This window comes from Macaca thibetana, chromosome X (genome assembly GCF_024542745.1).
Source record: "Macaca thibetana thibetana isolate TM-01 chromosome X, ASM2454274v1, whole genome shotgun sequence".
NCBI lineage: Eukaryota > Metazoa > Chordata > Mammalia > Primates > Cercopithecidae > Macaca > Macaca thibetana.
In genome coordinates this window covers 53,041,250-53,053,368 of record NC_065598.1, presented here as the reverse complement: position 1 = coordinate 53,053,368, position 12,119 = coordinate 53,041,250, and the positions used below count along the sequence as shown (strand labels likewise).

Sequence of the window (12,119 nt, the reverse complement as noted above, 5' to 3'; positions counted from 1 at the left end):
TGCAGTGATTTCAAAATGTAAATAGTAGTTTATCACTAATTGAGCCTTAAAAGATTTTATAAACTGTAGTAAATGATTGTGTATCTTATACTCAGTTATTCAAGTGTATAAAGTGAAAATGAATCGTCACTTACCTACCATAGCTACTAGTTTCGGTGTGGTTCTTTCCAGGCTTTTTTGTGCATATTCAAATACATGTTGATGTTAAGTATGTAGTGTTTTACAATGGGAAGATGAGATCATAAACATACTATTCATCTTGCATTGCTCATTCAGTGTTTCATAGACATTCTTCCAGATTGGAATATTGAGTATTAATCTTTTCATGCTTTTTATGTTTATTATTAATTACTCTCTTGAAAAGCTGTACCTGTTTGTATACTACCAACTAGTAGTATGTGAAATTGCACATTTTACTTACCACTCTCCCCTTCTTCCCCAATTTGGTAGGTGAGAAATATTGAAGGACTTCTGTAGGATTGTTAATTTACACACACACATATATATGTGTGTATTAATACATGCAACTAGTGATATATTTTCATTTTGGGGTTCAGCATTCCTGATCTTCATTTTTATATTCATTTCACATTAATGGAAGAAATTTTCTCAAACAAAATTTTTCTTTTTGTGGTACCTTTTATTCTAGTAAGTTTCTTTATCATAATTTGTACTTTAGTTGCAGATGTGGCTATGGAAAGCAGTCCAGGCTCATCCATCTCTATGGAGCACAGGCTGGATGTTGAATTAAGGGCATCAGGTTCCAGCAGCAGCACTAACATCTCTTCTGGCCCCAGCCCCGGTCCCAGTCCCGGCCCCGGCCCCGGCCCCGGCCCCGGCCCTGGCCCCGGCCCCGGCCCCGGCCCCGGTCCTGGTCCCGGCCCTGGCCCCGGCCCGGGCCCTGGCCCCCGTCCTGGTGCGTACACACATAGATGTGCAGTCTTTCACAGTGGTAGAGTTATTAAACTATTGAAGAAGGCGGCTTTAGTCAGAACTTAAATGGTACATTTGGAGGTTAGCATCCCATGACTACTCATGCTCCTTCACCATTCTGGTGTTCCATTTTCTTATATTAACATGTCTTTCATAGCATTTTATACTTTTCCAACAATTCGTACATTGATTATCAAAACAGCCATGTTGGAGGGCAGATAATATCCAAAATGGGAACTGAGTGAGGTAAAAAAAAGTTGAACGTTTTTACTTTGTAATTTTTCTTTTTTACTTTAGACTTTTAATTTTAGTATTGGTAAAATTAAAAGTATTTGTAATTTTTTCAATTTCAAAGCTTAATTAAGTATTCTTCCCAAGATTCAGAGACCTCACTTCGAATGTCTTCTAATTTTATTATAGTGTATTTGGGTCTGTTAAAATTTTGTTTTATGTGCTTGGAATATTGAGTATTAATCTTTTCATGCTTTTTATGTTTATTATTAATTACTCTCTTGAAAAGTGAGTAATTTTCATGCTTTTTATGTTTATTATTAATTGTGGTTTAATGGCCAACTCTGCATAATTCTTTTGTCTTTCTTCATTGCCAGGAGCCCAGTGTATTCCACAACGAGCAGCACTTCTGAAATCCATGTTGAATTTCCTCAAGAAGGCCATCCAAGACCCTGCTTTCTCAGATGGCATACGACATGGTATTTGATTCCAGATAACTTTTTTTGGAGGATATTTTACTCTCTAAAAGATTGGTTCTTGTCATACTGTTCTGGCACCTGTTGTTCTACAAGGCAGTCTTTGGTAAAGGCCGTGCCATTTTCACTAGCTTTTAGTTGTTTTTTGTCACTTTTCCTAGATGTAAGGGTTGCTTAGCTATTTTCATAATGATTTACCATGTTTTCCCCCTTTTCCAGCTTTTGACTCTGTGCTTAATTCCATCTTATTACCCCTCTCTGACTCTTAGGTGTTTATGTTCTTTTTTTTTTTTTTAACCCATGTTAGAAAGCCTATTGCATGGACAAAGAACAAATAATAAAATAGTAGGAGACAACTAGGGGCCATTAGATTAGAATTAACACAGGCTTTGAGGACCACAGTGTGATAATACATATCACTCAGTTATCCCCACTCCTCACACCTTTCCAAACTAATCATATTCTCTGTAATGTTCACTTTTCTCTTAGTGATGGATGGTTCTCTGCCTACCTCCCTGAAACACATCATCAGCAATGCAGAATACTATGGCCCATCACTCTTCCTCCTAGGTAAGTGGAGTTGATAGTTGGTTATAACAATTTGGGATAACCTGGCAGAGCTTTCTCTCTGTGTATTTATTTACTTACTATTTATTTATTTATTTATTTATTTATTTATTTATTTATTTTTGAGACAGAGTCTTACTCTGTTGCCCAGACTAGAGTGTAGTGGCATAATCTCTGCTCACTGCAACCTCTGCCTCCCGGGTTCAAGCAAGTCTCCTGCCTCAGCCTCCCGAGTAGCTGGGATTAGAGGTGCCTGCCACCATGCCTGGCTAATTTTTGTGTTTTTAGTAGACAAATGTGAATAGTAAAATCCCGCAAGGAAATAAAACACAGAGAGGCTGGGCATGGAAGCTCATGCCTGTAATCCCAGCACTTTGGGAGGCCGAGGTGGGTGGATCACCTGAGGTAAGGAGTTTGAGACGAGTCTGGCCAAAATGGCAAAACACCGTCTCTACTGTCTACCTGGACAGTAGACAAATGTCAATAGTAAAATCCTGCAAGGATATAAAACACAGAGAGGTCGGGTAGATATCTGTCTTATTGGTGATGCAATAAAGAAAGGTCAGAATTCAGTTTTAAGTAAATATCTATTTTCTGGGTGCCAAATATACCTTCATTTGTAATAAGTAGCATTATCATACATTTGGCTTATCTGTGCTGGAATTCTTAAAACCCTAAAGGAGTTAAGTTGGAGACGTGGAAATAGGGAAAATCTCCTTGTAGTAGTGAGCACTGTTTTACATTTTGGGGTGTTGGGGAGACTATTTTTGGCTACTACAACTTAGATACTTCGTTCCCCCCTTGCTGAAGAAATTTGGGATTTTTGTTTATTAACCTTGTAGCCTTTAATCTTGCACAATTCATTTATTAGTACATATTCGTTTTATGTGGTTTTTTTGTTTGTTTTTTGTTTTTTTTTTTTGAGACGGAGCCCTCACTCTGTCACCTAGGCTGGAGTGCAGTGGCGCGATCTCGGCTCACTGCAAGCTCCGCCTCCCGGGCCCACGCCATTCTCCTGCCTCAGCCTCCAGAGTAGCTGGGACTACAGGCGCCCACCACCACACCTGGAGAATTTTTTGTACTTTTAGTACAGATGGGGTTTCACCGTGTTAGCCCGGATGGTCTCAACCTCCTGACCTCGTGATCCACCTGCCTTGGCCTCTCAAAGTGCTGGGATTACAGGCGTGAGCCACTGCCCCCGGCCTTGTTTTGTTTTCTTAGGATATTCTACATAGTCTTGCCATCTGCAAATACATTTTTATTTTCTTTATGGTCTTTGTGCCTTTTTTTGGTCTTACTATGTTAGGAAAGATTTCTGATACAATGCTGGATAGAAATGAGAATGGGCCTCTGCTTTGTTCCTGAATTTAGAGGGAAAGCATTTAATATTTTACCATTAAGAATGAGGTTAGCAGAGGTTTTGTGTTGAAGGTTTTGTCAATTTTATCAGGTTGAGGAAGTTTTCTTGTGGTGTAGCAACTCCACCATGCTATGGAAAAGCTCTCTGCCAAGGTTAGATTCAGATGGCAAAATTCAGACAATAGTTCTTTGGTTTTTTGTTTTGTTTTGTTTTTAAGATTTGTTTTACAGGTGGGGAAGTCTCAAGGCCAGGGGCAGGGAGAATGCCTCTCTTCTGGGAGAAAATCCAGAACAGAGAGAAAGAGAAAAGGAAGTACACAGGCAGTTTTCAATAAATGGGAAGCTTAGAAGAGGCAACAATTGCCATTGACAGGGATATTGTTTAAAAGAGGGAGGCAGCAAGAGGATATAGTGCTTAGGTGCTCGGGTAGTGGTGAGGAGCAGGTGAGCCCTATGAGGATGATGCCAGAAGTGAAGGACACAGGCAGGAAATGAGACTTAGAGCACTAAATCAAAGGTCAGTGAAGGTCCAGCTTCCTTCCCTATGGTTTTCTTAATTCATCTCTGACATTTCAATCAGCATAGCAACCTCCCAGTTTTCCTATAAAATACACTTGTACTTGAGAGAGACCAGATTTGCAAAGCCAAACCTAAATAGACTAGCCATTGTTATTTTAGCTCTCTAAATGATAGTACAGAACCTTTCACTCCAGGTGGAAGGAGATGGCTCAGGAAAGACATAAGGGAGGTCTGAGAACCTCTTGGAGTATTTTAATAATATAGTTGGCTGTTTGAGTTTCTTTTATTTTTGTTGAACTATTCTGGATACCTTTTCTTTATTAATGATCATGCAACGGGAGGTCCCTTTAAGACACAAGCACTACCTTGAAATCCCAGTAGGTAGTTTCATGCCAATCTGTTATCGACTGTCATAGTAACTAAACTGCTTTGTCCCTCATTGAGGGCTTCTAAGGCCTGAACTGTTTGGTTAATGTGGTCTTCCAGGAGTTACAACATGTCTGGGTAACCTCTATGAGTTGAATCTGTGTTACAGAACTGGAAATACCTAAACTTGTGCCCATTACACCAAAGATTCTGATGAGGCCCAGAAGAGGTAAAAAGTGCTCCCTTTTGTGGCAAGACCTGATAAAACAGCTAGACTTTCTAGTTGGATTTGAGGTGCCCTGGGCACTAAATGTCCATAGTACATAGGTCAGCTTGTATGGGTAGAAGGGAACAGGATCACTGAATAGAATGTATAACCCTGCTGAGCAGGAGTTGTAACACAGAAGAATCAGTAGACCAGGAGGTTGGAAGGTGAAGTTTCTAGGGAGTAAATTTATATTAGGGTGGACATTCTCAACAGGGGGGCATCATTGTATGTACTATCAGTTGGTGGCAGAGGCTGGGAAAAATATGAAATCCTTAAGGGGGAAGCTAATGAGGAAGCACCCAGTGAGGTCACGATGTCCTGCTTATAATTTCACACTCAAACTCACTAAATATTCTGACTCCTTCTCCCTCACGTGTCCGACCTCTGGCTCTTTCTTCTGTGCCACTTTTAGCCACTTGTATTTCATTTGTAGTATCCCATGTAACTTCCCTCAACTCCCCTCTCTTCTTTCTCACCTCCTGCCTTACCAACCTCATGTTGTCTGTTCGGGTCTGTTTGTAGCCTATGCTAACGTCATCGTGCTTATGATTGACTGCTTAACCAGAGAGTGTAGCAGGTAGTCAATATGAGTATTAAAATCCTCCAAGGGAGCAAGATACAGTTGTATAAGTGGTTGCCTGGGCTAGGGTGTCTGTTAATATTGCAGGAGGTTTAGTATGTAGGTGGTATTTTGTGTACCTAATACATAGATACGATCTATCAGGTTGAGTGAGGGGAAGCAGGAAATATAGGTAGTGACTGGAATAGTGAAATTAGAGTGTAAATAGTGAAAGTGGAGTGTGGGCTGGCTGTCAAAGAGTTGAAGAGTATGGACAAAGAGTGGAGTTATGAAGAGTCATATGGGGGCAGTTACAAGGGCATTTACTATCTTGAGGGTGTCAGCATCAAGGTTGGGACTGTCAGTTGTGCTGAAATCATCATCTAGGATGCTTTGGTATGCTGTATAGATAGAAGCCCTAGGCTCACACTTGAGAAATTATTATAAAAGAGTTGTAGAATAATTTGAGATAGGGAAGCTGCAGACTGATTACCCCCAAACAAGTGGGATCACAGTATGGACAAAAAGGAGCCCAAGAAGTTTGGCATTGAGCTGGAGTAGTAGTATCCCAGACCCAGGCCATGAGCCAAATGAGGTATAGACAAGCCAACTAGAGCCAGAATATTCCACAAAGATATTTTCAGGCCTGTGGTGCATAGACTTTTGGCATGTCGAAATGCCAGTTTATTATGGAAATCACAGGCATTGCCATCCCATATCCTGCAATAGTCTCCCATTCAATACCTCTATAATAAGGTGGATCCAGAACTAGCTTCCTGTCTAAGAATGTTGGTATCAGGAACTAACTTAAGATTTTTCTTTCCTCTTTGGAGGAACCATACAGTTGTGTATGTGGACCCAGGCAGAGAGACCAAGACCTTCATTTCCTACGAAGAGAGATCTCTAGTTAGCAATCCTTTAAAACCATCATATTAGGAAAGGACTTTGGCAGAGACCTTCTGCATAGTCTTAGAGGGTGAGGGCCCTCAATTTTCTGTGGATCCCATCCTGTTATCTACTTTCAGTCTAGGCACCTGTCCACCATGGATTGCACCAACATCAAATGAGGAGGTGTCGTTAAGTGAGAGGGATTCTGTTTGGGTATTATAGACTCATAGATGGAAAGTATCTCATTTTGAGGCTAGAAAGGGGACAAAGGAAGCACTAGTCGTGTTTTTTCAGGATGTCATATAACTAAGGCAATCAGCAAAAGAGAGATCCATTTAAGAGACCATTGTCCACTTTGTAAGTTTAAGAGAGCATTGAACAAGCCATTATGCTTCTATTAGGCCTGCTTTCTGTGAACAGTAAAACAAATGGGCCAGGCACTGGCTCACACCTGTAATCCCAGCACTTTGGGATGCTGAGACAGGCAGATTGCTTGAGCCCAGGAGTTTGAGACCAGCCTGGGCAACGTGTGAAATCCTGTCTCTAAAACAAATAAATGCTGGTGCGCTACTCAGGAAGCTGAGGTGGGAGGATCACTTAAGTACTGGAGGTTGAGGCTGCAGTGAGCTATAATTGCACCACTGCACTCTAGCCTGGGGAACAGAGTAAGACTTTGTCTCAAAAAAAAAAAAAAAAAAAAAAGACAAATGGAAGCTCCAAGGTGATGCCTTGTTTTAAAAGGTCCATGCCCAGACTGAATGAGCGGTAACATGCATACCCTGGTCAGAGTCGGTGTTACCAGAAGCCCAGAGGGAACTAACTGAGGCCTATAATGGTGGTGTTGGCAGTGGTTTGGCAGGAAGGATAAGCCAAGAATAGGTCTGTATAACAATCAGTTGTGAGGGCGTAGCGATTTGTGCCAGCAGATTGGGGGCAGTGGCCCAAAAAAATTGATTTGCCAGTGAGAAAAGGAGTGTTCACGTCTGGTATGGTGAGCCCCCGTTGGTGTTGATGCCAATGGCAAGACAGGGCACAAAGAACATACTGGGAGGCTAGGGTTTGAGTAGGGCTAGTGGCATGGGGATGCAGTGGCGTTTGGGCCCAGGGATTGTGATTACCTGCCTGCCTTTACTCCTCTCCCCTCCCCTCCCCTCCCCTCCTCTCCTGCCCTCCCCTCCTCTCCTCTCCTTCGTAACCTTGACTTTCCAAACTCTCTTGGATTCATTTTCAGTTCTATTGAAGTCCATCTGTGGGTAATTTTTAAGGTGTTAGACTTCTCTTTCAGAAATTGGTGGCTGCTTTCTTCATTGTATTCTAATGCTACGTTATTGTAGATAACCGTGGTGTCAGACTGGTTCTTGTTCTTATCTGTGTATATTTCCTGCTTCTTCTTTTTTTTTTTTTTTTTTTCTATTTCTCTGATTTCTTTTTACTTTCTCCTGGAAACCCTAATTACCTTTTTTCCCTTTTTTAGTTGATTGGTTCCACACTGAGCTGATTGCTCTGTGCGTGTATATACCCTTTAACTCTAATTCTTGGTTATCAGTGTTTTTATGTAGGGGTCCCAGTGCACAGTGTCGTTGCGACCTCTTTTTTTTTTTTTTTTTTTTTTTTTTTTTTTTTGAGACGGAGTCTCGCTCTGTCACCCAGGCTGGAGTGCAGTGGCCGGATCTCGGATCACTGCAAGCTCCGCCTCCTGGATTCACGCCATTCTCCTGCCTCAGCCTCCCGAGTAGCTGGGACTACAGGCGCCCGCCACCTCGCCCGGCTAGTTTTTTTGTATTTTTTAGTAGAGACGGGGTTTCACTGTGTTAGCCAGGATGATCTCGATCTCCTGACCTCGTGATCCGCCCGTCTTGGCCTCCCAAAGTGCTGGGATTACAGGCGACCTCTTAATAAAATAACAGGTTTGTTGTCTTAGTAATTGCTTGTAGAACACTAATTTTAATTTTTAAATACTCAATTTTAGTGGCTCTATAAAATTCATACATTTCTACAAATGTAAGTCAATCGAGGGGAGTGTCATATACCAATAGGAACCCCAAAAAGGACTTAAATTTTTCAGAATTTTATAGCCCATGAGGGAATCCCAAAGGCCATTGGAAACTGTTGGTCCCCGGTAATTACTATATATCTGCCATTCCCCTAGCATTTGGGATAAAGGAGAGATGCTATATTCACCAACTTGAATAGAAAATCCTCTGCTTTCTTTTAGATCTTAGGCATTACCATAAACAAGTTTGTTCTATATACATGGTTTATGGGTGTTGTATGTATATTCCTCTTTGTCAGATTTTTAAATCAAAGTTATTGTAGTTATTGTAGTCTTATGAGTTGGGAAGCCTTGTCTTAATTATTCCTGGAAGGTTTAATAAAACTTTTGGCTTGGTGCCTCTCTATTACCTGGATTTTTTTTTTTTTTTTTTTTTTTTTAACTTTTAAAAATTCTAGAACGGGCGCGGTGGCTCACACCTGTAATCCCAGTACTTTGGGAGACGGAGGCAGGCAGATCGCCTGAGGTTAGGAGTTCAAAACCAGCTGGCCAATCTGGTAAAAACCCCATCTCTACTAAAAATGAAAAAATTAGCCAGGCGTGATGGGCACCTGTAATCCCAACTATTCAGGTGGCTGAGGCCGGAGAATCGCTTGAACCCAGGAGGTGGAGGCTGCAGTGAGTTGAGATTGTGCCACTGCACTCAAGCCTGGGCGACAGAGTGAGACTCCGTCTCAATAAAAAAGAAAAAATTCTTGTTATTGGTCTAATCTGCTCTGCTGTCACTTCCTGAGATTTGATTTTTATGACATTTTCTTATTAAACTATACATTTCACTTGTTGGCATACACTTTGTAGAATATATTTTTCTGTATCTAGTTAAATCTCCTTTCTCATTCATCACGTATATTACTGCTCTTTTTTCTAATTTATATTATTTCACTTGTTGGCATACACTTTGTAGAATAAACTTTTTTTTTCTGTATCTAGTTAAATCTCCTTTCTCATTCCAAATCTATATTACTGCTCTTTTTTCTAATTTATATTGTTGCTTTTATTTTCCATAGGTTTATAAGCTTTTCCAGTGTCTTCACAAAGCTAGATATTGGCTTTGTTTATCTTTTTTGCTTTTGGTTTTGGTGAATTCTTTTTTCTGTTAATTCTTCATAGCTTGTTTAGTTACTTTTTAATAAATGCCTTAATGCTATACTATTTCCTCTTGAGTAGAGTTTTTCCCATGTTCCAGAAGCTTTGGTAGTTATTACTGCAATTTCTAAATATTATAATGTCAAAAACTGGTCAGATTAATACTCAAGGACTCTCACATTGCTGATGATAGTTTAAAATTGTTGTACGAGGCAGTTTATCTATTTTCATCAGTTAAGCTTGCATTTGCTTTAACCCAGCAAACCTACATCATAGATTTTTTTTCCTGTTAAAAGCAGACAAAAACGGGTATGTGTTTAGGTTTATCATTTTCACAATTGAGGAGTGATTTCTATACATGTGGTACATGCGTTTAGTGGAATAGTAGGCAGCCATTCAAAATGAATGGGTCATTGTATCGGGAGAGTACATTATACAGTATAACAATTGTGGGGAAAAGCAAGATATATAAAACAGTGTAACCTCATTTATGTAAAAATATGCCCATAAAAATCCTGGAAGTGTAGTCACTAGATTCTTTATAGTGATGAATCTCTGATGGAACAGTATTACGATCTTTAATTTCATAGTAAGCACAAGGGTTTAAATTGCTATACATTGAGAGTGTATTTTTTTTTTTAAGCTTTTGGTGTTTTGTTTTCAATTCCTGTGAGGAATCTCTCAGTTTTTCATATTTTCTCATCTTTTTTTAGCTACTGAAGTGGTGACTGTGTTTGTATTTCAAGAACCATCACTGCTCTCCTCACTCCAGGACAATGGATTGACAGATGTCATGCTGCATGCACTGCTTATCAAAGATGTAAGTCTTTTCTGCTACTCGGTAAAGAATGTCTTAGGGAGTTAAAATCCTCTCTCTTCTGTGTGTAGTGTTGAATCTAATTGGGACCTGGTTGTCAAAATTCCTTCCGTCTCAGCTTGATACGCATGGCCGGATTTTCCTAGCATCTACACTCTTTTAGATGCATTCAAGTTCACTTTGTTTTCTCTCTAGGTTCCTGCTACCCGTGAAGTCCTTGGCTCCCTCCCAAATGTATTCAGTGCACTCTGCTTGAATGCCCGAGGTCTTCAGTCTTTTGTTCAGTGTCAGCCTTTTGAACGCCTCTTCAAAGTTCTTCTGTCTCCAGATTACCTCCCAGCCATGCGGAGGAGGAGAAGTTCTGATCCCCTTGGTAAGTTGTTAAGATTTATTTTATAGTAGAAAATTGATTTAGTTTGCAAGGAAACTCTTCCTTGATCTCTCTCATCATTTTACTGATTAGGTTTGCTAAGTTTAATGGGGATTATCATCATACATTCTATTATAATTCGGAAGGAATACTTCATCTTTAGCTTCTCTGCTCATAATATTTCCATGCTTCTCAACAGTTCACCATTGCATTGTCATGGTACTTGTAGAAAACAGGTATTAAGAAGCAGTGGTAGATTTCCAGGTTCACCATCTAGTCTGCAGCAATGAGAAATATGGAGTCCTGAGGTGTTCATCTGGTAATCTGGTGTTCTAATGTCCAACTCTCTAAGATAACGACACATGGATAGTTTTTTTTACTCAGTATACTTGAGACCAGATCATTGAGAGATTATTAGCAAGAAGGTAGGGCTCCAGAAAGATTACAGTTTTCAAAAATGTGCTTTGTACTTTTCAGCCACTGCTGTAGCATTTAGACACTATCATTCTTAACTGGAGCAGCCAGAGGGTTAATGGTTTGTACATCTTTCTTCTCTCTCACTCTGTAATACTAGTTTAGATCTTGACAGCAGAGATTGCCAGAGTAGAGTGCAGCACACATAGTTACTTTAAAATAGTTTACTAAACTGATTCCTTCCTTTTCCCCCGTAATTTGGGGGATAGGGGCTGGGTGTAAATTCTTTAAAGAAGCTGTGGCATTAGAAAATCACAACCAAAAAAAAAAAAAAATAGAAAAAAAAAAAATCACAACAGCCTGGCCTGGCACGTTGGCACACACCTAGCACTTTGGGAGGCCAAGGTGGGCAAATTACTTGAGCACAGGAGTTTGAGACCAGCCTGGGCAACATGGCCAAATCCCATCTCTACAAAAAATACAAAAATTTCTTCAGGCATGGTGGCACACACCTGTAGTCTCAGCTACTTGGAGGACAGGTGGGAGGATCGCTTGAGTCCAGGAGATCGTGACACTGCACTCCAGCCTGGGTGACATAAAGTCTTTTAAGAAAATCATAACCAGGCTCAGTTTTTTCTTTCCACCTTATGTTGGTACAGAAAAGAGCCCAAGCTCTATTTTCTTCAGTCTTTCTAATTCTAACAGTTCATTTTTTGCCTTAAGGGGATACTGCATCCAACCTGGGGAGTGCTGTCGATGAGCTCATGAGACATCAGCCCACCCTTAAAACAGATGCAACGACTGCCATCATCAAGGTAGAAAGTGATAAGGATGTGATCATGAGCATGAGAGAGCAGAGAAGGGGAAGGTTTTAGAAGATTTGGCCTACTGGATGTCATTAGGATTCTTGGGCTATAGCTATAAGAGCATTATGTCTGCCTCATTGTTTCCATGTCCTTAGGTTGGTCCTTTATAAAAAAAAAAAAAAAAGGTTGTCATTTTAGTTCATCTTAGAAAGAAGTCTCTGTTAAAAGTTTTTTAGCCTGGGTGCAGTGGCTCACGCCTGTAATCCTGACACTTTGGGAGGCTGAGGCTGATGGATCGCTTGAGGCCAGGAATTTGAGACCAGCCTGGACAACATGGTGAAGCCCCATTTCTATGAAAAATATAAAATTTAGCCGGGTGTGGTGGCGTGTGCCTGTAGTCCCAGCGA

The 12,119-nt window shown here is 40.5% G+C and overlaps 2 protein-coding genes across 35 annotated transcripts in view; one reads left to right on the top strand and one right to left on the bottom strand.

The window, feature by feature from the left end:
- The window catches only part of TSR2 (TSR2 ribosome maturation factor), a 1,158,091-nt gene that overhangs the window by 821,700 nt on the left and 324,272 nt on the right, over window positions 1-12,119 (bottom strand). The window contains exon 1 of one of the 17 annotated variants that reach the window (XM_050777090.1): window positions 798-801. The exons of the other annotated variants lie outside the window; for them this stretch is intronic. The gene's annotated coding sequence lies outside the window, so the exon portion shown is untranslated. Of the gene's footprint in view, window positions 1-797; window positions 802-12,119 lie in introns of those variants that run through there. 17 annotated transcript variants of the gene reach the window in all.
- The window catches only part of HUWE1 (HECT, UBA and WWE domain containing E3 ubiquitin protein ligase 1), a 650,778-nt gene that overhangs the window by 557,386 nt on the left and 81,273 nt on the right, over window positions 1-12,119 (top strand). For 17 of the 18 annotated variants that reach the window (XM_050776804.1, XM_050776792.1, XM_050776798.1 and 14 more), the window contains 5 exons: window positions 1,542-1,643; window positions 2,130-2,210; window positions 10,019-10,125; window positions 10,318-10,495; window positions 11,630-11,721. In XM_050776804.1, the coding sequence (XP_050632761.1) occupies window positions 1,542-1,643; window positions 2,130-2,210; window positions 10,019-10,125; window positions 10,318-10,495; window positions 11,630-11,721 (560 nt within the window). Of the gene's footprint in view, window positions 1-849; window positions 917-1,541; window positions 1,644-2,129; window positions 2,211-10,018; window positions 10,126-10,317; window positions 10,496-11,629; window positions 11,722-12,119 lie in introns of those variants that run through there. The other variant, XM_050776805.1, reaches the window with a different exon arrangement.